We start from the raw sequence: 26,913 nt of genomic DNA, 5'->3' as shown, positions 1-26,913 counted from the left end.
TCTTCCATTGCAATCAGAACTCTTATTTTCAAATCTGCTGAAATATGACAAATCTACTTCAGGATGTGATTCAGATAAAATACAGCTATGTACAGTCTTTGCACTGTGAAAAATAGGGAAAAATCAATTTTCTATTGCTTCAAGATCTTTCGTAGCATCAATGTTTGAATTTTTAACTACATCAGAAATGTAATTAAAATTTGCTTGTGCACAACTATATAGTCTTGCATTTTCATATGTTTTAATTTCATTTAGTATTGTATTTTAATACAAACTTTAAATTATACAATTTTGTTATTATCACTAGTTTTAAGTAAGTGAAATCCTTATGAGATTTATGGAAGTGTGTCAGAATAGTGAAGTACTGTGAAAAAATCAGTTCAGAAATTGGGATAATTTAGAATTCTTTTCAGATGTTTCTCTAGGTCTACTCAGTGTATGTTTGATTTTGCAGAAGCTTCACTGAGATTTTGTTTTCACAGGACATACATAGTTGGAGTATTATTTTAATTCAGTCATCAAAAAACTGCTTCATTCTCAATAACATTTGTTGTTCGGTTGTTGTTTTGGTTTTTTTTTAATTAATAAAAAGCATGTATATTTTCTTCATGGCTACAATTTGTGACTAAATCCCAGCACTGTATCTGTAAGGAAGCCCTTGCCCTGTTTTTGTGGGTCAAGCAAATGACATTATTTGTTTTATGGTATCAATGACATCATGGCAGCAAAGGAAATCTTTGGCAAATGATATCTACAAAGCCATTGTAAAGGCAGTCTGTTAAAGTTTTTGTTGTCAAGAGAGTTATAAAACTCCATGTCAACACTATCAAAGTCAGTATCTAAAAAATATTTGAGAACTACTTTTCTTTACTATTCATTCCCATCGCAGTGTCACTAATATCCTGAGTTATATTCTGCTACCTGATATTTCCATCAGATTGTTCCCCTGCCTGTGCCATCCTCTCCTAGAGTTGCTCTACAGACAGTCCCTTCCCTGGACAGCCAGCAGAGAGGGATCAGCTTTCTTCAGAGTAGTTTGCTGTAGGGAGTCATCCAGGCAGTTGAAGTGCACTTGCTCTGCCCATACTCCAGAGCAATCACACAGGCTGAGTAAGCACAAAGATGTGCTTTGAGGTTGTCCTTGGGTCCACAAAAAGTACTTTTCTTTCTTCATTCTTGTCTCCTTGATGTTAAAGCCTCCACAGTTCCACTACGCATAGCTGCTTCCTCCAGGCCCAAAGCACTGCAAGCTCTACTCAGCCCTGTGGCAACCCTACTGATTTAGGAGGATCCTCGAGGCCATAATTGGTGCAGTAGATGAGAAAACTCAGCAGATTCATTGCCAGAATAATTTAGTGCTGATGTGGCAAGATTTTTCAGCTGTAAGTGTTAGAAGGGATTTCTCACCTGTGTTGCATTACGAGTTTAATACCACCAGTGTGTGTGTCTGAGAACACCTCATAGAAGCAGGACCATTTCATGGTTTAACATTTAGTGTAATGGGGTCCAATAAAATCATGTTAAAAGATGTTAATGTTGCAAAGAAAAACATCAGAAGCAAGGAAATGCCAGAATTAATATGGCCTGTGGAAATTCAGCCTCTTACGCATTATGGTGCAGATCTTATTACCTGACATCCTAGGCTTTCCAGGGGGTATCTTTTTTTTTCTTTTTTTCAGTGAATGCATAGTTAGATTTTTCTTTTACTGTTCCTCACTCTATCTTTATTAAAGATGAAGCATCCAAAGCTCAATCAATATAAAATCCTTAATCGTTTAGATATTTATAATATCTATACCTTTATTGCAGTTCTTTGCTGCCTAATAAATGCATTTCTTTTTCACAGTGACCTCAAATTATCAGACACTTTTAACAGAGATTGTATTTGAATTCTGATGAACCAAGTCAGAGGTGAAGGTAGAAATTGTATGAAACTTCGATTATTTTTAATAAAAGTTAAAGCCAAATGAGATTTTCATTTTTCTATATAAATGTAACATTTATACACAATGTTCTAAGTTAAAAGTGTAATTTCCCAGCTTGGATCATTAATTAGGTCTTCAATACAGCTGGAGTAGCAGAACCAGTCTGCTGCTCTGGGCAGGCTGGTCACTAATGACTTTTGTAATGAGTTTCACAGGTATTTGATGAGTGCTTAGGCTTGTGTTTGTGTCTTAGTCCCAAATCTAGAAGAGAGGAGAGGAAACTGTGGTGTTCCATCTCAGCCTGTCCCAGTATTCTTCTGTTGTCCACACCACATCCCTACATCTGTCACATTTTTTTCACTTGGCTTCTGCTCTCCTCTAGTTTTGCCAACATGCAGAGCCCATTCTACGTGGAGGGCCCATTCTTCTTTTGTCCCTTGATTTCTGTTCACTCTCCCTCTTTTTTTTTTTTTTTTTTTTTTTTTTTTTTTTTTTTTTTTTTTTTTTTTTTTTTTTTTTTCTGTTTTTCCTCTCTTCATTTGAGTCTACAGGTTGGGTTTTTTTTTTTTCTTTCAGGGTACTGCCTGGGTAAACTGTACCCAGGGTACCACACAGGGGGAGATGGAATGGACAAGGCAAAAAGAGACAGTTTTGATAATTCCTGAGGCATGGGGTTCTCCTGGCACTCAGAAGTAATCCTAAGGCTTGTTCAGCACCAGCATCTTTGAGATGGAGAGTATTAAATACAGACAGGGTCTTCAGAAATTTAGGAGACAAACTGCAACAGGAGTTCACCAACAGTGTGACAACAGGCCTTTTAGAACCTTACAAACTGAAATAAATGTGGGCACCATTTCACAGAAATTATAATTCCTATGTATTGGTAACTCTCTCCCTCTCCTTTCAGTTTAGGGATTTTGCCTCCAACTTTCAGGCACTGAAACCAATGAGCAGCATAATGACGTGATATTCAAAACATGAACACAATTGTCTGTTCTCACAAATATTTGTATTTAAAGGTTTTTAGCTGAAACTTTTCAAACATTTTGTAGCAGGCAACCAGAGTAAGAAAATTCAGTGCAGTTCAACAAAATTCAAACTGAAACTGGAATCTTACTCTTGTGAATGATTCTCAACATGCATTTAACTAAAATGGTGAGAAAACCTGTGTAAACAGAGCAGGGGGAAAGGAAAACAGAGCAGGAGTAAAGAAAAAGGTTCTTTTTATAGCATTTAACACATGAGAATGTAAATAAATGTGGTGTTAGTGAAAGTTAATTATTTTGAAAACAGTCAGGAAGGCAGATTAAGAGGTAAAACAGTGCAGCTGAAGACAAAGGAAACAATATTTAATCTTTGATCAGACATTTTCACAGTGATTTTCTGTTCACCTTCAAGGGTGGTATAATTTTATGAATAACAGAATTTGTTTTGCTACTTGAGTAGCCTTGAAGAGAAATGGTGTTCATTCCATATGGCCACTTGAAAGAAAATCCCATGCCTGTTTGTACTTTAAGAAATAACATTTTTATTTATTAAATTTTTCTCTCAAAGAGGGACACTACACAATGAAATTTACATTTAGTCTCAGAGGAAAAGCTAGATCTATACTCTGTGCTTCTGCACAGTTATTCAGATAATGATCATAGATGAACTCCCATCATCTATATGCCAAGGAGCAAACCTGAAATATTCTCACTTGTTAAAGTTTTTTGCTTTCATTGCAATATTATTAAATAAAAAATCCTCCTTTTTTCCTCCCCAAGTTTGTTGCATGACACAGGAAATGAGTAGTTTTGATACAGTTGGTCAGTGGCTTTTCTGCTCTGACCTTTCAACTTTTATAAAAATTTATCAGTTGGGGTTTTTTGGGGTCTTTTTTTTTTGGTTATTTTTTAATGTTTAATGTTATTTTAATGTTTAATGTTAATTTATGCAGATAAAGCATAATATTTCAGATATTTTGATTGCTTTATAATGTTGGTCACAATAAAATGCGGTAGTAGTGTGAGCTGTGGTAGGAAAACTTGTCTGTGAGTACTCAATTTCTGCATCTCCCATCCCTGCCCAGGAAAACCAGGGGTCTTAATATATTCTGTATATTAAAAGTGCTTGGATTATGTTGATGTGTGCTGGAACTGTCTTTGGGCTTCTATGGTAATTGCCCACCACAGGACATGCCATCCCTTTGCAAAATCTGCGTGTTGGGATGTCTGGGTGACTGACTCTCCAGCAGCTGTTTAATATCAAGGGCTGAACTTTCCTGACCTGGGGAGTAGATCTGAACCTCAATGCAAATGTGACAGACAGTGCTACTGGTGGCAACCACAGAACAGCAAACAAATTGGAAAAGAATGAATAAATGCCAGTAAATTTAAGAGCAAGGAGATAGCAAAAATATGCTATAAGTGAGTATATGCTAAAGGGACATGGAAAAAGAAGCTCACCTAGGGTTTATATGGCATAGCTACTAGGCATATAATTATTTTTCTAATTAATTTTAATTATGCTATGTTATTGTATTTTATAGGTCTAAATTCATTATGTTTTCAATCATTTTAAGTTATATTTTACATGTGAAATGAAAATATTATTTTTCTGGTTAAATCCTCTGTAACTCAACAGAGACAAACTGCTCCTAAAATTATACACATCCTGTCAAGGAGAGGCTGTTGTAATTTCAGTGTCTTTAAATGATTTTGAATATGTTTTTTGAACAGTTGCCTCTGATACTGACACTCAAGAGACACTCAGTACAGTAATTTGAAAAGCTATTTCTCATGTTTGTACATAATGCACTCTGAAGGCATTTTTCATGGTAGATGATCATATGCTTATATATCTGAAGTATTTTATTGTATTTCAGATGTTATGCTACTTTAATAGCAATGTGGTTAACATAAAACTATAGCAATGATGTTTCCACTTGAATATTTATGAAATAGTGCCTGTCAGGTTTGGGTTTGTGTGAGCCCTGACTGTGTCTCATGCCCTGTGAGTGGCTCATCTCTGTGAGTGGCATTGCATGGCATTCAGCTAAGGGATTTTATATGTATATGTGTATATATATATAAAATATTTAGCATTAGTCTAAACATTTTTTTCTGTTGGGCCTGGTAAATATTTTGTCATTTGTCAATAACTTCAATAGAAGCGAGTCAAAATAACTTTTTTTTCTCTGAAATACTTTTAAAGTAGAGAAAAAGTATAGAAGACTTTCTTGATGCAAGGTATCCTGAAACTTGTCATTGAACTTGCTGGTTGTAAAGGGAATGTTTTTTTAATTGTGTCCCTCACACCAAGTGGGCCTCAGTGAGTGGTATTTCTAGGTGGCTTTAAAACTGGAACTTTGAAACCTCCCACAGAGCCCTGGATTTTGCATTAGCAAGCTAGTGAGCAAAATGTTTTTTCCTCTACTGAAAATGCAAGTAATTTAGATTACCATAAGGTACAATTAAATTTTTGCTGGAAATCATGAAGATCCCAATGAGATACCTAGTCTGCAAGAGAACAGTTTTCTATTTTTTTTTCTGACAGTGATGGATTTCATCACCTCCAATCAGCCTGCAGCAGTGTATTGTGGAGAACAAATTGGAAGCTAAAATTCCTTTTATGTATTGTAAATATGAGTGAAAACGGTGCATGTGTTCATTGATGCAATAGGAAAATATAGTTAACATACAGTTAGCAGATTCACAAAATTAAAAATACCACATGAATTATTTAACTAATGGTGCACTTTGCCTGAGAACCTGGTGTTTATTATTTTGAGCTTTAGCAGGAAACAGAAACAGTATCAATTGGGGAAACATTTCTTGGCCAAGCTGAGAACAGTATGGCTTTCTCATTTCAAAGTGGGGAACCTGGTTCTTTGGCTTCTTTGTTCCTAGTTAAGCCTACTCCCCAAGCTATTTTAGCTGGACATTTTACCTACAAATGGAGCCTGGGGAAGTGCAGTTGGCAGCTGTTCATGGGATAATAATGAAACACACTGTTTAGTACTGCAAACCGCTGCTGTAAAGTGCGGGAAATGTTTTATAGAGATCACAGTGAGCAGAGCAGGATCCGCTTTAAGTTCTGCTCTAAGTGCGTGAATGGGGAGCAACAGGAAGTTGTGTTTCAAGTGAGAGTAACCAGCAGTGCTTTGCTTTTGCAGGTAAAGAAGCCGTGCCCAGAGTCCGATGGTTCAGAGCCACAGAATCCCAGGTATGGCACTGGAGTCCGATGCAGACTGACTGTAGCGCAGTGGCCAGGGCGAGGTCAAGCTGTGCGGTGGATTGGTAGCACCACATTTTGCAAAGAACAAGTTCTTGGATCAGCTGTAATGGTTTTCACTCTGGAAAAGCATATTTATCTTTTCCCAGTAGAAGATGCAGCCTAAAGTCTGGGTTGTTGAGTTTAGATGATGGCATAACACTGAATGGTGAAGTTCAATTAAAAAAAGAATCCCAACTGTTAGATAGTGTAGGGAAATTTGTGTGATCAGATCTCACTGTCTTCAGTTATCCCTTTTCTGTATACCTGAGTCTTGAAGTTTATTGAAAATGTTGTTTATTTCCAGTGTGGAAAACTAATTATTTATTTGGGAAAATTTGCCCTTACCAAAACTTCATTTTGTTTTCACATGTGAAAAACATGCTGTGTTCATAAGCTGGAAAGAAGCCATACATTCCTTTCCAGCACAGTTGTTTCTAATTTTATGTACATGGAAAAAGGAAATGGATTTAACTTCCATGTTTCACACATGTATGTATGTGTATGGATAATTTTGAGCAAGTGAACTAGTAGCTGTTTTAGATGCACATCTTCCTGGTGTTTAGTAAACTGGTGGATAGTTTTCTTAAATTTTTAGTCTTTTGTCTAAATTTTTAGTCTTCAGTCTTTAGTTAAAGACTAATCTTTAGTCTTTTGTCTTCTATATAGTCTTGCTTCTGTGTAGAAGACTATTTCAGTGTCATAAAAACTCAGAAGCTTTCATTGTGAGGAGAGAGCCACAAAAGAAACCTGATGTTTCACTAACACAGTTGCTAAAAACTCAGAAAAGTTAAATAATTCAAGGTTTGCCCTCCAAAACCATCTTTACCTATATCTTAACTATGATCCTTAATCATTGCAGCAGGATCCTCTCAGGGTCATCTGCAATATCCAAGGCCATTATAGTACCTGTGCCTTGAACTGCACTGTGCACCATCTGAATTTCTTCAATTAACTCATGTCTGTTATTAATATGTCTTTTCATTTAGTTTGGTAAGAACTGAAAAGGGAAGAGATACTTCAATGTCCAAGTATGCTTTCAGTGCAGTCAGTAGCAGTTTTGACCTGAACTTCAGTGGAGCCCTGCTTTGCCCTTCAATACTTGTAACTTCCAAAAGAAAAACTTATTTGCTGTGCTGCTGCTTTGGATTACAATTTATTATAAAGGTCAAGCTTTTTCTGAGTATTTTGACACCATGGAGAATCCCAACTTAGCATAGCACTCCTACAAGTATGTAGTTTTAACTGTTGTGATTGCCCAAATGAGACTATTGTATCTCAAGCCTTTAAAAACTATTAATTCCAGTCTGATGTAATTTCATCAAAGTGTGATGAGAACAAACTGCAACAAACCTGAGGACCTAGAATGCGATGTACTGTTACAATCTCTGCACATCAGGAAATTTCTTACAAGCTGTAGTTAAATTCTTCATGCTGAGTCTGGGGAATAAGATTTTTTTTTCTCCTGAACATGCAAAAGGACCCATGTTACAAATAGTCAACCAGGTTCTTTCATTTTTTGAAGTGCGTTTTTCAAACAGAAACTCTTTTCATTTTGAGCTCTGCAGCCTCAGTTGGAGGATATATCAGATAGAGTTGAAATTAGTATTCCTAGCCTGAGCATACACAATGCTGCATATACAGCCTGAAGTGGGATTTTTTGGTTGAGATGTGATTTTTGGTCTTGGAGGGGAATCTCTGACAGACCTCGGGCTGGAGCGGCACTAGAGGGCTCTGTGTGGCACATCACACTTTAGAGCCTGGAGCAAGGTAATTCTTCTCTAAACAAAGCTTAAGTGAAAACACGGCACATAAAATGAAACATCAGCATAAAAATGAATGCTGGAGACACACAGCCTTACAGAATAGCTCCTGGCTTGGGACCTAAGGCCAATATCATTCATTTATTTAGCTAGCTTTATAGTCTGTTAGTTTTGGATTTGAAACTATTACAATAAATGCAGATGGAAAGTGTTTTTACAGTAGGGAAGTAATTAAATTGGGTGTGGGAACTTTGTCAGGAGAATTCTTGGAGTGACATGTGTGTATCAGCAGATTCTTTGTCTTGCTTGGCCTGGGTTCGTCTTTTAGAAAGAAACATTCAAACTGCAGATGTGACTACTAAATTTTTTTAAGGGATGTACTATCCTATGCAGCATATCAAAAAATGCTTTTCAGAATTGACCAGCTATACATGCAGTAAAAATTAACCTTGCTAGCATTTATTTAGAGAAAGTGGTTGTTGTCTTAACAGGTAAATTGCACAGAGGGAGAGGGATCTGTAGTTAAGAATTGAAGTTATGGTGAATAGACAAGTTGTAAACACAAAAGGAAACATATGACTCTTCAATGTCGCTGACAGACATTTTGATTCACAAAAAACAAATCTTACAAATTCTGTCAGAGTTTCTTGGGAGTTTTTTTTATCAAACCCCTATGAAGGGGTTGTGAATAGTTCCTTTTATGCCTTGGTGGTGGCATTACACCTAATAGTGGTGGTATTGTGGCTGTATCAATATTATGGCACTCTTTCTTCATAATTCTGTAGTAAAAATCAAATTCACCCTGCAAGTCTGAATAGTTTTCCAGTCATGCAAAATGCTTTCTGGGGATGTTGGTGTATGACACAGAGGCAGTGAATATTTGGGATTTACCAACTGTTCCACCACAACACTGGAGGAGGCAGGAGTAGCATGGTGGACAACTCTGACATGCTGGCCCTGTATCAAATTCACTAGCAAGGTTAGGGAGTGAAGTTCCTGTTTTCAGAGCCTACAAACATACATTGTTCTTAATTTTCTTATATGACAGGTAACTTTACAATGGTATCAATCCCGAGTGTGCTGAACGGCTCCTACATGAAATTTAATGTCATACAAGAATTGCTGAAGTCTAGTGCAGTGCTTGAAAGTTAGTTTATTTGCAGTTAGCAACGACTTTCCTTTTTACTTAAATAATAGAAAAGCCATCTTAATTCTAATAAGGAATAATTTTGGTGTCCTAAAATCTGTAAGCTACACTTAAAACCTCATTCCATGTGACCTGTGGTATATGAATATGTGTGATTCTGAATTCTGGTAAAATGATAAATATGAAGTCCAAGATTCCTGCTCACACTGAGCAAGGGCATGTTCTATTTGGCTACACATCCCAGGGGAGATCTTTCTTGAGGTAGCATTCTGCTTGATGAATGCATCTCTCCTACCCCCAAGTCCTCTTTGTCATACCACCAGACCTGCCAGAGATTCCACTGTAAGACCAAATTCATGTCAGGAACTGAGGTATGAGAGCAAGTATTGGTTTTTCTGGGCTATAAAATGAAACAGGGAGGAGAGAAATGAAATGAGGGAGAGGAAGTCACTGCAAATGGAAATTCAGCAGGGTCTTCCACTGCTTTTTCAAAGCTCACTGACCATAGGGAAATTTTTTTTTTTTTTTTTTTTTTTTTAGCATCTGAGGAGGATGGAATACTGCAACAGAATGAAGAGATTTTTCTGATAGTTTAAACATTTTTTTTCCTGTAAGAGTAAAGGAAAATGGCTGAATATTTCACATACTTTCCCTTTTTAAACTATGGTATTTATGTTGTGATGAAGCTGTCTATAGGAAGAAAGGGAAAACTTGAAGGTTTTTGATGAGTAGTTTTGTAAGTTGGGGACAAAAGTTACCTGAAAAATCAACTTAGAAATACTTAGGATACATCATGTCAAAAATACATTACTTGTGTATTTGTAGAAGGGCAATGGATCTTTGTATTAGTAAGTTAAAATTAAGTCCTGTAAAGCAAGAAGCCCTCCATTTTATTGTATGATTTTTACTACAAACCTGTGGATCCAGTATTTCCTGTAATATCCATTCTTCCTCACTTTTCCTTTACATACTTTTTTAAAAAGCATCCTAAAAGCAAAGGTAAAGGAAATTAAACCAGTGTTAAGTAAATCCTCCCATTTAAAACTTTATCAGATGCTGTAAGAGTGTAAATCAGGGGTGCTACAGTTACTGCATTGATACCAGTTAGATGGGTAACACATCCCTATGTGTTACCAAGCTACAGATTCACCAGTGATGATCACTGGTAAATATCAAATAGTATGCACAGATCAAATTGCCAGATAAAGCAGTTATACAAAAAAGCCCACAGGGATTTTTAAAGTGCTTAAAAAGGCCTCAAATATTTCAATTTAATATGGATTTCAGTGAGGTTCTTAGCATAGATTGCAGCTGTTCATCAGATGATTACTGTTCTGTTCTTCAACACTCACACTTTTATGTGCACAAAGATTTAAAAGATATGAATTCCTGTTTCTGTTTCATCTTAAAAGTCTCACTTAAAACTTTTGAATGAGAAGTAGGCTTTCACATTTTCTCACTGGTCTCATTTTGATACCTACTCATGGTTTTTCATGGGTCAGGATATAGAGTGCACATACACATCCAGAGACAATTATTGTTATTGATGCATTCACAAGGAAATAGATGGTATTGAATGTCAATGAGAGCTACCACAGTTTTCCCATTCACCACACTTGACCAAAGTTTGCTTCTTCTGCATTTAGGGCACGCTGTTGTGGATGCAATGTTCACTATGATCACTGTATCTGAGCTATGCTGATGCTATGCATGTATGCATTACCAAACAGTGTTTCCATGTTTCATACACTTAAAAAAAAAATAAAATAAAATGTGTCATCTGCATCTTATTCCAGACAACCAGTTCATCATGTTTCATTCTTCATTTCATTTAGTTTCAACTAAAAAGACACCTGAGATTCTTCCACCAAGTAATTAAATTGCCTCAACAAGACCTTGACAGTCTTATCTCAGAATGATCACAGTGATAGTCCATTCTTTCAGTCAGGCATTGGCTGCCCCAAATTTGCCAGATCTAACACTGTAACTCCTGAGCCCAAATTCAAGCTTTACAGCCATCTAACAGGTTCTGTGATGAAACTTTAATGCCTTTTCCATGACTTTGAAAACAGCTGACAGTCTAGTACACGTTCTTAGTGGAGTGGGATTGACAGTATACCTTCCCATTCATTTGGAGTTCAAGAGATGTACAAAATTATTGTTACATAGTAAAGAGGAGCTTGCAATTGAGCTTTTGAGGCAGAAAAGCCAGCAATATCTATGGAAATTTTGATTAAAGTTTCAGCAATTATAATAGAAAAAATAATTATTATTGGTTGTGCAGTAAAAATGAGCAAACCAGTCTACCTGGCCTTCATATATGTTGTTTAAACACATTAGGCTCCCTAATTTTCTTCTCATCCATGTCTTAGAAGCTTTTTAGAAGATAAGAGTTTGTTGTCTTGTGAACCACATGTGGCTTACCTTGATCAGAGGATAATGCTGAGTCAGAAATGTAGCTCCACTGTATCTCATACTGAATAATCTGTAGATCATAATGACATGATAAATGGGCTTCGTTTGAGGAAATGAGTTATCAAGAAGACTCTGATTTAGACTTTGAAGGTGAGATTCTTCTCATTCTAAAGTAGACATATAAGGTAGGCACTTTTGAAATGCCATTTATTTGAACTTCTTTCTGTTGACATCTTACGATATCCCTCTTCTCCTGGGAAACCATGCAGACTCCAGCAGCAATCACCTGTTGATCTGCTGATTTATTGTAAGACAGCTAGATACAGAATATGACCAAAGGAAATGAAAGCATTTCTTTGAATTTTATAGATTCAGCATTTCTGCAAAACTGGTCAATTCCAGATGGGAATACCTGCAAAAATAAGATTATTCTTTAGCCAGGAAAAAAGAATTTTTGACTGGTTTCTGGTATTTCTTGGGCTTGGGGCAGACTATAAGGAGTAACAGACAGAGCAAAACTAATTCTATATGAAAAGACAGAATAATTAAATTGAAATATTTTCACAAATTATTTTGGGGACTGGAAGAAAAACTAGTCAATAAGAGGGATGGTATATGCCAGAGTATAGCTAGCATTCATGTCAATGAGGCCACTACAGTTACAAGCACGTCACCTAAGAGAAATGTTTGGCAGGATTAAGCCCAAACTACTCGGTCAAGACAGTGACTGGCAAAAAAAATACAACAATTTTCCAATTTAAAAATAACATTGTGGAATAAGATTTCTCATAAAGATTGCATTCTGAGACACTGAGAATTAGCTTGCAGGGAAAGTTGTATACAAACCTGGTACTTATTAAAGTTTTGGTGCACTCATTTAGTCTGCATGCCACTTAGGCAGTTGGAGTCAATCAAAGTAACATGGTTAGGAGATGATACATGTAACTGAGTGACACACAGCAACCATGACAATTGCACTACAGTTCCTGCAAGGAGTAGTGCCTTGCTATGTGAATTTTATTTTCAGGCATGTAGTTTTCAGGCAATGCAAGTCTCTCTTTTTTTTTTTTTTTTGATCAGTCTGTGTGGTGTCTCTCTGCCTTCTGAGCACTGATGTTCTCATACTTTACTTTAGAAATTCAGTCTTCTCATTACCCAAGGCCTGTTGAAGCTGGTCACTGTCTGCCCATCAGTTTTTGTTGGCTCTGGATTAAGCCCTCAAAGAGTTCTAAATATATATATATGTTTACAGAAATTACAATAATCTATTTAGAGTGCAAATACATGGTAACTGATGACATCACAGGGAAGTATTTTAATGGTTTATATTAACAGATCCCCATGGCTTATAACAATAAAAGTAATTTATTTTTTATATTTAATGTCTGTTAAAAATTCCTGGGGTTTTTTGTTAATATTGGGCATAGCATCCTTTCTGTGATGTTAATAATAATTTATTCCTGTGATCCAAAGCCAGATCATGTAATTGTTAAGACTTCCATTAACCTGAGTCAATGATGGCTGAGACTTGGAATGAATGAAAGTGATAAAACCTAAGTTTTGAAATTTTTATTTTTTTTTTTAATTTTTAATATTTTTTTATCACCAATTGAAAAAAAAATTGGATAAAGACATGTTAGTGGAAGTGTTAGTAGAAGTGATCCGAAGATTTTGAAGATCAAAGTGCCTTGTGATTTTTGAGTTTTCTAAAGAGAGCAGGATTTCTGGATTAATTAATGTATCTATCAAACTTTTATAATTGTTGAATCTTCAGGAATATCTTAGATAGGGTAAATACTGGTTTTGAGTGAAAGAAGATAACCTAGGATTACAACTACAAATGTTTTTGTTTAATCTAGTAGTCTCTTAGAGCCTTACCCTAACATTTTAACTGGATTTTGAGCTATAAAATAACAGTGTTTGTTCTTATGTGCACAGCACATGTAATCACAGTGAGGAGCTCTGTTTCTTTTTCCTGTGGTCTATTTTCTGCTCTGTCATATCACATTACAGCAGTACACAGGAGAACTAATTCAGACTCTGTTCCAGCTTCTTTGACCTCTTGTATACTCTAAATATATTTTACCATTGGCGAGCCTGAATAGTAAAAGTATTTGATTCCACCTACTTTGCACTTCAAATATAGCTGAAAAAATTCCAAGAAGAATGTAGACAATAAAAATAAAATGGCCATTGAGATCCAGATTGCCTGTTCTGAGATGGGTTTGCTTTTTACATGAATCTCATTTTTCCTCAAATATTTTTAAGTGTCATTTCTTGGCTAGATGTTTCACATTTTAAATGTCGTCAGTCAGTCCTCTGTACTCAGTAAGCATTTAACTAATACCATGCAGTTATTATGCCATGCTCATATTTAACATACCAGAATTAACCTCTACCGTCCTAGTAGACCCTGATCAGTCATTAGAGAAAAAAAAAAAAAAAAGGAAATAAAGATAGAATTGTCATGGTTTATACCCAGCTAGCAACCAAGCAGCACGCCACTTCACCCTCCACACACTGACCCCAGTGGGATAGAGAAAAGAATCAAAAGTAAAACTTGTAGCTTGAGATAAAACTGTATAATAATTGAAACAAAGTAAAATATCTAATCATAGTAAATAATAATAATGATGATAATTAAAAAAAAAAAATGTACAAACAAGTGAGGCACAATAGAGTTCCTCACTGTTTGCTGAGTAATGCCAGACCCTGTCCCACAACCCAGATAATCCCCACTTCTGGTTAACTCCTCCAGTTCATAAGATGGGCATGATATTCCATGGTGTGGAATATCCCTTTGGCCCATTCAAGTCACCTGTCCCAGCTGTGCTCCCTCCCAGACTTTTTTGCATACCTACTCACTGGCAGAGCATGAGACATAAAAGAAAAAGGTCCCTGACTTAGGATAAACAATGACTTGCCAAAAACAAAACAGTCTCATGCTGAATCCAAAACAGCACTGTGACAGCTACTGGGAAGACATTAACTCTATCTCAGCTAAGGACAAGAATGTACAAAAAAATCTAGGTAAAAAGAGACCACATGCAAATAAAGTGATTGGAACCATTTATAAATAAGGTAATTGCAAGTTTGCTTTCTTTTTTCCTGCCATCTGCATCTTCCACACATTACACAAATGTATGTTAAGCCTGCTGTAATATTTTAGGCTTTACCTCCCCTCCTTACATTAAGATAGCCTTATCAGAGAGCAATTCTGTACCTCAGCTCCCTCCACACACAGCTTAGTCTGAGCACCAGTCAGTGTTGTTCTCCTCTGGGAACAGAAGTTAGAGGATCCAGATGACAAGGAGGGAAAGAGGCTCCTCCAAAAGCAGCATCTGGCTCTTTGGCAGATTTGTCAAGCACTTCTGCTAATGGGTTTGGATTTGCCCAGGGGTCTTTTATGTGGTTACATTGCAGATGGTCTGTCTGTTCTATCTTCTCCTTTTGAACACTTTTATTAAAAAAAACCCTAAACTGATAAGGTTCTTTATGAGTCTCACAAGATGCCTGTGCAGGCTCCTTTCTTTTAGTTTTTGCAAAGCTTTCCATATATCCAAACGTGTGTCTTGAGTTTTGTTGGCAATTCTGTACTTAGTTCTCCAGTTTAGCTGCCAAGTGATATAATTTACGGTGATCTGAGTTTGTATTATTGTCAAATTTCTTTGGGAATTTCTTAATGTCATTTGTAGAGCAGAAGTAACTTTACCTCCCTTTAAAGCATGAAATATACTTGCCTTCCACTAGCCATCCACCTTTGAAAACATAAGTTTAAATCTGGTTTTGGTTAAACGTGAAAATTAGTGTGATGGTCTCAATCTAATTCATAGGGGATTTGTGTCTGCCATTTAAGAGAGGCCCAGGCCTGAAGCAGCAAGTCTGTGGGAAGGTTTGTTTGGCAGAGCTATGGAGAAAGGCATATGCAGTGCCCAAATAAATAAAGCAATTCCACGGATCAACTTTTTAACAGAATTATTTATTGTGTGGCGCGAGTGCAGAAGAGGGCAGAGAGGGAGAACATCCTGTTTGGTGAATTCCGTTTAAGTTCTGTTTCAATTTACAACTAAATCTCTGTCACTTTAATTTTTAAGGGTTTTGGGATTTTATTTGCTTTTCAATGTAGAAGTAATTGGCAGGTGACTAGACATAAGATCATGTTTTATTCCTGTGTTATTTCAGGCTTATGTCTTATTTTCCTTCTAATTATGTAGATTAAATTAAATAGAAAATAAACCCCTGTGCTCTCAAAGATGTAGTGCTTTTCATGACTTTCTCAAAATAGTACCAGAGAAGCACATTCATCCCTCTTAGCATTTAATTATTATACTATGTTTCCCAACAGCAATATTTTAACATTTGCTGAGAAACAACAATAAATGTATTATAAAAAGCAATCATGTTGTTATGAACATACCTCACCCTGCCCTGTCCTGCAAACCACGTTCTTGGGGAACCAGTGGGGAACCTGTGCTAAATGCAGTAAAGTTGCAATCTTGCATCTGCAGTATGGATATGAGTGTGTTGCACACTCTTGGAAGTAACTATATGGGTGGACATAAAAACCAACAGCACTGTAGGGTTTGTTTCCTGCTACCTTGTTTTTCCCTCAGTACTTGGACAGAAGTGAATATTTAATGATTTTAAAAGGCTAAGCATTGTGTCAGAAGTCTTGGTGAGCTCCAACCACTTGTAAGCCGTGTTTTGAACAGAGAGAGCTGTAAAGAAGGGTCACCAGAAGACAGGCTGGTTCCCAGGGCTGCTGTGTGTGCGCTGGGGCACTGAGGGCTGGAGTGGTGGCTCTGCCAGTGCCCTGCTCCTATGGCTCTGCCCAGGCAGGCAGGTATGCCCTGGCCTGGGGGCTGGGTTATCAGCCTGCAGGCTGAGCTGGAAATGGAGGTGTTACAGATTTGCAGCTGCTACCTGCCCCTTCTTGTGGCCCAAGGGGATAATTCAGGGGAGGGGAACTGTGCCCCAGAGTTCTCAGCGACATGTATTTATTAACTCTTAGAAAAATCACCTACTTCACCCCAAATGAAAACGGTATGTATACTTTAAGTTTCAAATTATAAGATAACTTGGGGAAATCAAACAGCAAAGCAAAATGAAGTGTAGTCATTTTATATCAGTTGTAAAGAACAGTCAGCATCGGTGCATTTGTCAGAGCATCATTTTCTGTCTTGCTCTGAATAATGGAATTTGCTCTGAGAGTAATTAGTTATGCAAAGTTCTTTTAGATTCTTCCAGGCAATAAGGAAGGTCATCCTCGGCAAAATGACAAAGGGTGTGTGCAGCGCACCTAGTGTACCTTGCCATCCAGAATGGCTGTGCCCAGCTACACCTTACAGTGATCAGATGATGAAGCCCTTCAGGCATCAGGCAGTCAGCAAGTTGCATATATTTGCTTTATATTCTAAACCAAACTCATTGTTTGGACTGCGATTAGAGAGAAAGAAATAATTGCTTTTGACACAAACTGTTTTGGAGCCAAACATAATGTGCTCCACATGAGGTAAACTACAGAATATTTGTCTTGGGAGCCAAGATTCAGATGAGGTTCAACTTACAAGGGGAACTTCACTGTTAAAAGTGAGATGTGTTAATGTTTCCCACGTTAAGACTGCTTGCCAGTAACTCCCTGTATATTGTATTTACCAAGAGAAGTTTCAGAATGTTTGCATTAAAATATGAATAGAGCATGAAAACTACAAGGTTTTGGCAACTCCTGTATTCTGCCTAGTCTGTCATCATAACTCATCCTTTCTGGAAGCTGATGAAGTTCTTGCAAGGCCCCTGTACTGGTGGCTGAAGAAATCACATTGAAATGAGGTATGGTCACTCGTAATACAGCACACCTGAGAGAGCTTCTATTGCTTTGGACATTCCCTGGTGAAGAAGAGCCATGTTACATTAACTGCTTTGAAATACAACAAACATCTCAATTTAGGGTGAGTCAGACACAACCCACCGGTTGCTCTTTTTTTTAATGAAAATATGAGTTCACACTTACATCATGCTGTCCAGGCTCCACTGAAGCCAACAACAAAATTCCCAGCCCTTCACCCCTGATTTCCCAATTTTATATTTGTTTAAATATGGTCCGACATGAATACAGTTGACATTATTATATTTGAATTCATAATATTATCACTGCAGTAAACAGCGTCATTTTGAAGGCTGTGTTTTACAAAGGACAGATTAACAACAAGCTCATAATTGGCAGAGCTGACCATCTCCACGTTCCTCTGTATATATGAGAAGCAGTCTGTTGCTCAAATCAGACTCAAAACCACCAAAGAAAAACTTTGGGAGATTTTTCAATCATTGGGTTTGTTACCCGTTTCTCATGTCCATCTCTCAGAGATGTAGAAGGAGCTCTGAAATTTCCAGCTGATTTTTCAGATGTGACTCTGAGCAGTTGTTCTGCAAAAGTGGTGCCATAGGGGGGAAGGCCACAGGCTTGCTGTTTGCATTCCAGCCATCTCCACAGAAGTGTTTGTTACTTGTTTATGACACAGCACATCATGTTGTCAGAACCACAGCATTTGCAAGTGCCTGTCACATCTGGAAGTGATCAGAAGCTGTTGGGTGAACTGCTCTTTGAAAATGTGGCTCTGTGATCCAAAGACTGGCATTTAGATCTTATGCATCTGTAAACTGGTAGTTTGTATTTAATGTAAGTTGGATACTTGACAGCTCCCCATGGAACTGTGGTGTCTTTATCACTTTTGATTTACTTAAATACTCACATAAGGACTTCAAAACCTACTTTAGTATTTTGTTTTGGTTTGTTTGTTTGTTTGTGGGGGTTGTTTGGTTTTTTGTTGTTGTTTTTTTTTTTTTTTTAAGAAGCAGGTGCCTGTGTACCTTCATGTGTCTTCTGTTCACATGCCCAGGCCAGTGATGGGCCGGTCTCTACATGGAGTAAAAGAATTGAGCACCCAGGCCCTCTTTCTGCTATTCTTTCAATCCCTGGTCCTTGACACTTACTAGTTTTGATGTTCTCTCTCTGGCTCCTGGAGTGGTTTTCTCCAACCAGCTGCCTTTTTCCTTAAGAAGAAGGGAATTATGTATTCAGACACAACATTACCTCTTTCCAGATACTTCCTCCAGTGACTGGAGTGTAAACCCTGAGCGAAAATTGTATTCCATCAAAACTGTTGCTCTCACATTAGGATTAGAAAAGAGATCTCAAAGGCTGGGATGCAGCTGGCCAGAAGATGTTGTTCTGCATAGCTTTACTTTTTGTGGGTGCATCAGTCTATTATATCAGAATGGAACAGTTTCCTATATAAAATTGTCATTTGTTTTCATCAACTCAAACCAATTTTAAACTTCACAGTGGAGAGATGATGTGGAAGAAGAGCATATGGAAAAAAAGTGCCTCCTGTTATTTTCCTTTTCAATGTCAGCCTGCCTTTTTCCCCACTCTGAATCTGTGTTTTGTAATTGAACAATCTCCTGAGCATAGGGTGGGTGAGCTGGAAGTTTATGCTGAGGTAACTAACTTAGTATGTTCCACTCCTCCTGATTTCTCTTGATTTTTATTTATTTATTTTAATCCTTGTTGGCTTTGGACAAGTCAGCTACATGTCCAACAGGAGATCCAGAAATGGCTCCTAGGTGTTCTGTGTTTTATTCAAAAGTGTGGAAATCCAAATTAATTTTACACTGTCTTTTAATTGTGACAGGGAAATGACATTCATTCCCAATAAAAGTCGGAAAGCAGTGAAAAATTATTGTAATGTGGATTTGTGGCTGACTGAACTGCACTAGAATAGACAGTTTTCTGTGGTTTTCTGGAAACCACATTAAATGACATTAAACTAAAATAAAATGTCTCAGTCAATCAGAAACAAGAGAAACCATGCAGTTACTGACTTCTAAGCAAATAATAGTTTTCAGCAATTGTATAGCACAACAATCCAAGATGTCTAAATTAATCTGTGTGTTTAATCATCATAAGAGCAAAACTAAAATTCTCACTTTGAGGCACAAGAAGAACATTCCAGTTTTTCTTTTCTGACAGAAATAAACTTGAAATTTTAAGGAATTATCTTTCACAGTATTTAGTCATATCTTCTCACTAGAGTCACAAAGAACAAATACATATATCTCTTTCAGTAAAAGAAATTACTATCAGCTTATTACTAAAGCAGTAGCTATATACTAGATCAACAAAAGCTTCAGCCTTTGGCAGTTGTTCCTGCAGTGAGAAAAGAGGGAAGCATAGGTTTAATAAAGACAAAAAATATCTAACACCTAATTGCTAAGAAGCACAGAGAAGCTCAAGGTGGCACAGGATCAAAAAAGGGAGGGTGATAGCAGAAGTTTAACTGGGGAAATGGGAATGGGGGGTGGGGAGGAAGTAGCAGTGCTGTTAAAAGAAATCTCTTTTTCTGTAGCTGTGAATGGCGTAAGGGGGCAAGCCACAATGCCGGCCTTTGTCACCAAACCTGCTCGCCCACGTTCTCAGCTGAGCCCTCTGCATCAAGTGCATCCCAGGCACTGACACTGTCTGCCTGTCAGACAGCTCCTGTAAAATAATACTGTCTGCATGAGGGTTTTTTCTCCTGGTATTAGGCTTGAATAGCCAAGGGAAGAACAATAAGCAGGAAAGCAAAACTGAGATATGATCTCAACTTGTGCCCCTTTATGCCCTAAAAGAATTACCTAAGGAGTCTCATCCTCTATAAGACAAATAGTTTATTCGAGATCAAAAAACTATTAAACAAATTCAAAAGCTTTTGAATTTTTCTCAAACTGTTGTTCCTTTGTACTAGAAGGACCCTCTCCATAATGCAGTTACTGCAATATCTGGGTATGGGTTCTTTTCTTGTGAGCTTGAACTCATGTGCTGGGAAGATGCATGATGATACTCAAGCTTGTAATAAATAGTCCACAGGGAATCTAGTGCAGTCCTTACTTTATACTTACAGTTTTGCAAAGCTCAACCTTGTGATATTTTTATTTTTTTATTACCTGTGTGGTATTCCTTAACATGGTAAAAAAAAGTGTTTTTTTAAATTCTTTGTTTTGCTAAGGTTCCCTCTCTTTGATACTCTCATTGTAGATTGATGGAAGTATTTTTATTCTTGGAATGTCAATGTGACTTTACTTTTGCCTCTTTCCATTACTTTTTAAATATGAATGCTAACATTGTACTTACGAACACTTAACAAACAGAAATTGCACAGCTATAATCCACCTCTATCCCCAAATGATTGCAAAAAGTTTAGCACTTGTTTTTTGTATTGTTGGGAAAAAAAAGTAATAAAATAAAACTCTGAGGAGCGTTTTCTGGTTTTATCAATATAACATGACATTATTTTACTGCTTCTTAGCACTGTATTGCTTTACAAGTTAAGAAAGGAGGCCTCAAGGAGAGCAGGAAGGAGGTCCAGTACTATTATTTGTTTTTAAGTCTGGCAAGCTTACAGAACTTGTGTGTTGGAGGAGCAGCTTTTGCAATATTGTGCCTAGAATAGCAAAAGTTCTGCTATTCTGGCCATCTACTTAAGCTTAAGAAGATCTATAGGTGGGCTCGATGAGCCAGGGAAAACAAGAGGGGTCATTGTCTCAATGGAACAAATTTATCTCATTGGTTGTGCCCTTTCTTGCTTACCTTTTACAGTGACAAAAAATGACAAAGGCTGCCATAAACAGTGTAAAAGCACCTGGGAAAGAAAATATTAAGTTGTATTTTGGGGTTGATGAAATGATTGGAAATGTTACTCATTTGAGGAGTTTGTGTGTTTTGTTGCACTATTGGTGGTGATCTTCCATTGAAAGGTGTTGGGAAGTTTATTGTTGTGTATACACTCAAACTTATGTCTTTGTATGTATTGAGCACCAAAGAATTATTGTAAGATTGGATGTATCTCTGTGTTAGGGTACATGAATTTGTATACAGCTGTATATTTCCTGGAAACCTGCCCATCATCCAGAATCTCTCTCTCTTCACCCTCTTTCTTACTGCCCACTGTAGCCTTTGAAAGGTTGGCATAATTTCTTTTTAATTGTATTATTTACAGTTCTTGTAGGTACAAGAAAACATTAAAAATATCTTGTCTAACTATAAATGTAATTTAAAAAAAAACAAAAACAAATTACTAGAAAAAAAAAAGCCTTTATAATTGTGGCATTATTATTGGCTTGTTTTAAACTTTGTTGCAGGTTTTAGGTGGATTGGACAAATGACATTTGTGTATGTGCATCCATTTTGAATGTTTTTGTCAGAATAAAGGCTTGTATGAGCTAGTTCAGACTGCATATGAAAGAGAGGTGAGCTCACTTGTCCTGTTCATAACATGGCTGAAAGATCTGCCTAAAAAAAATTATGTGGAAAATGGAAAAAAAAATAAAAATCCACTTGTCTTCAAAACAGTGCAATAGGTCTGAGAGCTGAGCTTATATCAGTAGAAAACAGATTTAGCTGAGTTTGACCAGTTCTGTTATCCAATTTTCCTATTGCACTAAAAATTAATTTGAAATAAAGGGAAAGTCCCTGTTTGCTTAATTTCAAAACCTCCAGGGTAGCTGATAACTTAAATAGACAAGAGTGCAGGTTGCTGTGAGAAGGTATGGAATGTTTAAGAATTGGTGTTACAACAGGAGGGATACTAGAAAAGCAGGGGGAAACTAAGCTAACAATAATAGTAATAATAACAATATACATTTATGCCTCAGTGAGGTTTAGTGACATTTTACTAAAGAAATGCATGTGGTGAATTTCCTGTCAAAGAGTTTTAAATACTTAAAAAAAATTTGTTATGATTATTCGCAAACTAAATTAAATTACACAGTTTTCAGTAGCCTCCATCTAGTCCTTCTTTCAATTCTCCTGTAATTTGGATTTGCTTCAAATTCTACACAAAGGAATTGGTATTCGTAAAATGTCCTGGTTAAGCTGGAATTTGAGATACTTAATTTCCATGTTAGAATATTTATTCTTTTATAACTCTTTGACAAATTATTTCATACTTTCGATCTTGTTGGTAAAAAAGTTTAAACTGGATTATGAAGCAAAAAGTTTACATTTTAAAACATCATTTCTTTCAAGAAAATCATGTAAATATATTCTACTTGTAGAATTAATAAATAATCAATGGAGTTGCAAGCTGTGGAAGGACCCACCTCTTAGTCCATGTTAATAATAGTCAAACTGGAAATGCAGATGGATAACACAGTTATAGCAACCCAAATTTTCTGAGAATAAATGTTATGCCTGCTGAAGAAAAGCAGTGCACAACATAATATGTGATTATAATGAAGGGGAGGGGGAAAGAGGAATTTTAAGAACAACTGTAGAAGCAAGGCTTGAGCTTTTTACCTTTAAAACAACACAAGTGAAATCTATACAGAAATAGAGAAATGCAGTTGTCAAATGGGGCAGTCATAATCAGTCCTGCTTACAGGACTAATAAGCACGCTTGGGTTGTGGTGCTGGGCTGTGCACTCTGGTGGTCTGGGGTGGGGCACAAGTTCTGTTCATCCACACTTGTAAAGATGGGACAGAAGAGGGTGGAATTTATCTCTTTAGATGCTCTTCCTTAACCACTTCTGAGCACAGGCTAACCCTTGAAAAGATGTAACTTCAAGCTAGGGAACAGAATATGCTCTGATGGGGAAGGCCCAGAATCCCCACACTGATATATTTTTGATTCAAACCTTCTTCAGTTGGGTAGGGTTGCCCACAGTTTGGAGTTAAAGCCCACTGAGATCTGGGAGACTGTTCTGTGAAATGGGATGTTTTAGAGACTTTTCCAATAAGCCTCTGAAATGATCCATTAAGCATGTGCAAATACCAGTTTTCAAAGCGTTTAAGCACAGCCAAAGCAGAATAAAAGACAAATCTGTTTTGCCAGGTTCCAGGCTTTTGGTCAGAAGCTGGGAATAGTGCAAACCTTCCTCAAACAGTCAAGAGATAATTAAATTATCTTCTGATCAAGCAATCCATTTCCTGACAAAATATATCTTTTTATACAGTGCAGAATTTTACTCATTCTAAAATTTGAGACATGACAGGAGGAGGAAAACTAAAGCTCAGTTATGTGCCTGGCAGAGAAACAAAATATGTAAAATAAAATTGTACAGTGTAGTGTTCTAAGCACCTTTAACAATAAACTTTATTCCACCTAAATTGGAACACACTGCATTTACTAGAAAGCAGTCTTTAATAAATAGCTGTATAAACTTAGAAGTATTAATTACTCCTTCAGAGATTTCTTTTAACTTTTTTTTTTTAGTGCAGGAAAGCACATACTGAACCTGAACCTGCTTCTGATTAAGACAGTGAAAGCAGGACTCTGATAAACATTTAGTTTGACAAAATTAATTCAAGATGTTGGAATGATTTTGTCCATTTTACAAAGCATTTTTCCTGAATCCTCCCATTCACTGGAAGATGATATTTTAGTAAGTCTGTTACATCTTCCTGAGAAATTTTTAGGCTTAAAGGTAAACTAAATGCATCCAGAAAAATGAATTGAATTATATGTGTTACACAGAAGGTAACATATGTACTTCTCTAAATAAATCACATAGGGATATATTAAAGTAATCCCTGTACTTGTTCACACAGGATGGAGCACCCAGGATAATACAATGTATACACATGGTTTCGTGAAATTTTTTATTGGTTTGGATATCCTTTTTATTCTTAATAGACTACCAATAAGTACAAGATGTTTTTTGCTCATACAGAAAAAAATGTCTATTTGTGAAGGCACTACTTCTAAAATAATTTTAGTTAACTAACTTGCCATGTCTGTGGATGGGATGCCATTTGTTACAGAAAATTAGTTAGGGCGATAAAAATATGTCTCTGTACAGAAGCTTTCATGCTTGTTTGGAACAAAAAGTATCAATTCTACATAATTTGATTCTTTATATTCTTTCCCAAGAAAATGAGAGTTAGTAGGCCTAGTTTTCTGATCTAAAAAAATCTGATTTGATTAAGAAAGCCTGATTTGTTTGACTATGAAAAGTGTTTAAAATGGATACTTCTGTAAAAGACTAGTTGATTTTTGCTTCTAAAAGACTAGTGATTTTGCTTCTAAAATGCCACTGAAGTATTTGCATCTGTGACAATGATATCTGCCTGTCTGAAGAGAAATTATTGTAACTTTCATGCAAGCCAAGGGGAAAAAAACCACGTGTGAACTTTCTAAGCTGGAACTGCCCATTAGGTATCCGTGTGCTGATCGTACTTCAACGGGAAATTATGATATTTAAAACTGCCAAGTGAACACGTGGGGAGCATTACACTGTGTATACAGTGAAACACGCATTGTTTATTTTGTGTAGCATTCTTTTACTTCCTTAAATACATACAAGATGGAAACTCATAGACTTTTTTTAACCTTTAGCTGCTGTACTTGTACAGAAACTGCTAAACAAAGCCTGGCAGACTTGTAAACAGCCTGAGTTCATTTTATTTCATCTAACACTGATCACATTTCCAGTAGACAATAAATACAATGCACTGCTGACAGATGTGTAGAAATGCATATACAATTAGATGAAGAAATCAGGTTCAGTGCAGTTCAAATCTCAGTTTATGCCTTTGCATTTCCTTGAATATGGCTGTAAAATTCTAACTTGCTGATGCATGGCCTGCAGCAATACCAGTTTTTTCCTGCTCGTCCAGAGTGCTACTGGGCAGGCTATCCTGCCAATGGCATAGCCAGTGCATCTCATTGTTGACTCAGGCACTAACTTGAGTAAATGAATTTCTTTGTTTCATGTGCCTTCAGGTAATTATTAATTTTCCCAGTTGAGATATAGTATTTCCTACATTTTCTCATATATATTCAAGACATAAAAGCCCTGAATCTCTGTCTTGAGTTAAATGAATGTAATGTGAGGGAGTAAATCATCCAGGAGATCAGCAAAATCAGGAGCACAAAAGCCAGATAATTTTATTTTCTGGAGGGGAAAAAAATCAGATTCAGCCAGCTGACCCATATTTGAGAGAAGGGTAGTGGGGTTTTGTTTGTTTGTTTTTCCAGAGAAGGAAGATGTGTGGAGCAGAAAAGATAGGCAGTTTCAAAGTGAAACTTGAAATAAATTCTTCAGATATTCGGTGTTGCCCTTAATGATTTGCCATTGATTGTCCTGGTCAGAATATGAATACCTGGGAGGTGTTGTTGTAACTGAACCATTCTAACTGTTCTTCTCTTTCCTGGCCATCCCAGCCTTCTACAATGTAATTGGGCTTTTACATCCTCTGTAAGACAATCTTTCTGTTGGCCTTTGGAGTATACGTATGGCAAATCATTCTCTTGTTACAGATGGTCTGGCAACTTTGCTTATATATATATAATTGTTTCTCTGGGGAAAAAAAAATCAGTGTAATTAATATATAAATGAAGCAAGGAATAGACGAGCATATACTGCAAATTGGATTGCAATTACTGGTCCAACAAGAAATGTTCCTTGTCTGCTCTGTCTTTGTCTGAGAAAGGCAGATCTGTTGTCACTGCATGAAAGCCATCTACAGGCCCCCAGTGTAACTGTCATGCTGGAATTCATTGCAGAATAAATCCACTTGAAATTTTGCAAGCTTCCCAGAAATTACGCAGAAGAAGACAAATATCAAGTGATCCAAGAAGAATATACACATTTGTAGGAGTGAAGAATTTTCCAGATGTACACGAAAGTTCTGTTCATTCACTTGTATGGTCTGTTCCTATAATTTACTGTGGGTGCAGTAACTGCTGGTGGTTGGAATACAGATAATGAGCGGCAGAAGATCCTGTTTTGGCTTTCTGTGTAATGCCTGCCTTTTTACCTAATTTCTCTATTTTCTTCTAAGAAATACCTACATACCTGAATTTGTTCATTTATCTCTCCATCTGTCCATCCATATATGTGCACTACCTTATGCACAAACTCTGTGGTGTGTTTCAGTGGCAGTTTCATAAGCCTGTGTCACTTCATAATACCTAAAGGAAAAGTGGAAAATAGTGGCGTTGTTGCTATTACCTACTTTCCTAGGTTAGGTAAAAAGCAAAGATGTCAAAGGAACCTGTACTGATTTGTTAACCTGGATGAATTGCAAACTCTCCATATATTAAAAAAAAAAAAAAGTTTTTCTAGAAAAAGTAGATTATTTTAGATAGTATCACAATGCATTAATACTGTCACCTTGGTTTTTAACAGGTCTATGGAAATGCAGGATCTAGCCAGTCCTCATAATCTTGTTGGAAGTAGTGATGCACCAGGTAGTTCCAAACTGGATAAATCGAATCTCAGTAGCACATCTGTCACAACAAATGGAACAGGAGGTAAGTATAAGACACAGCTGGCACATGGAAAGTTTTGGCAGGTTTTTAGTCATATGCATTTTTTGCAATAGTTTCAAGAATGACCATATACCCATTATAAATCCAGAAAGAATTATGAA

At 36.8% G+C, this 26,913-nt stretch overlaps 1 protein-coding gene across 1 annotated transcript in view; it reads left to right on the top strand.

Annotated features, from left to right (window-relative positions):
* EYA4 (EYA transcriptional coactivator and phosphatase 4) overlaps window positions 1-26,913 on the top strand; it is a 141,994-nt gene that overhangs the window by 68,925 nt on the left and 46,156 nt on the right. Inside the window, exons 3-4 of the mRNA XM_083858202.1 lie at window positions 6,082-6,131; window positions 26,670-26,794. Coding sequence (XP_083714328.1) covers window positions 6,082-6,131; window positions 26,670-26,794 — 175 coding nt within the window. The remainder of the gene's footprint in view (window positions 1-6,081; window positions 6,132-26,669; window positions 26,795-26,913) is intronic.

The sequence above is a fragment of the Zosterops lateralis genome (assembly GCF_965231275.1).
Source record: "Zosterops lateralis genome assembly, chromosome: 3".
Lineage (NCBI taxonomy): Eukaryota > Metazoa > Chordata > Aves > Passeriformes > Zosteropidae > Zosterops > Zosterops lateralis.
Note: the sequence above shows the minus strand (reverse complement) of the source record. Positions and strands in the feature narration are given on the sequence as shown.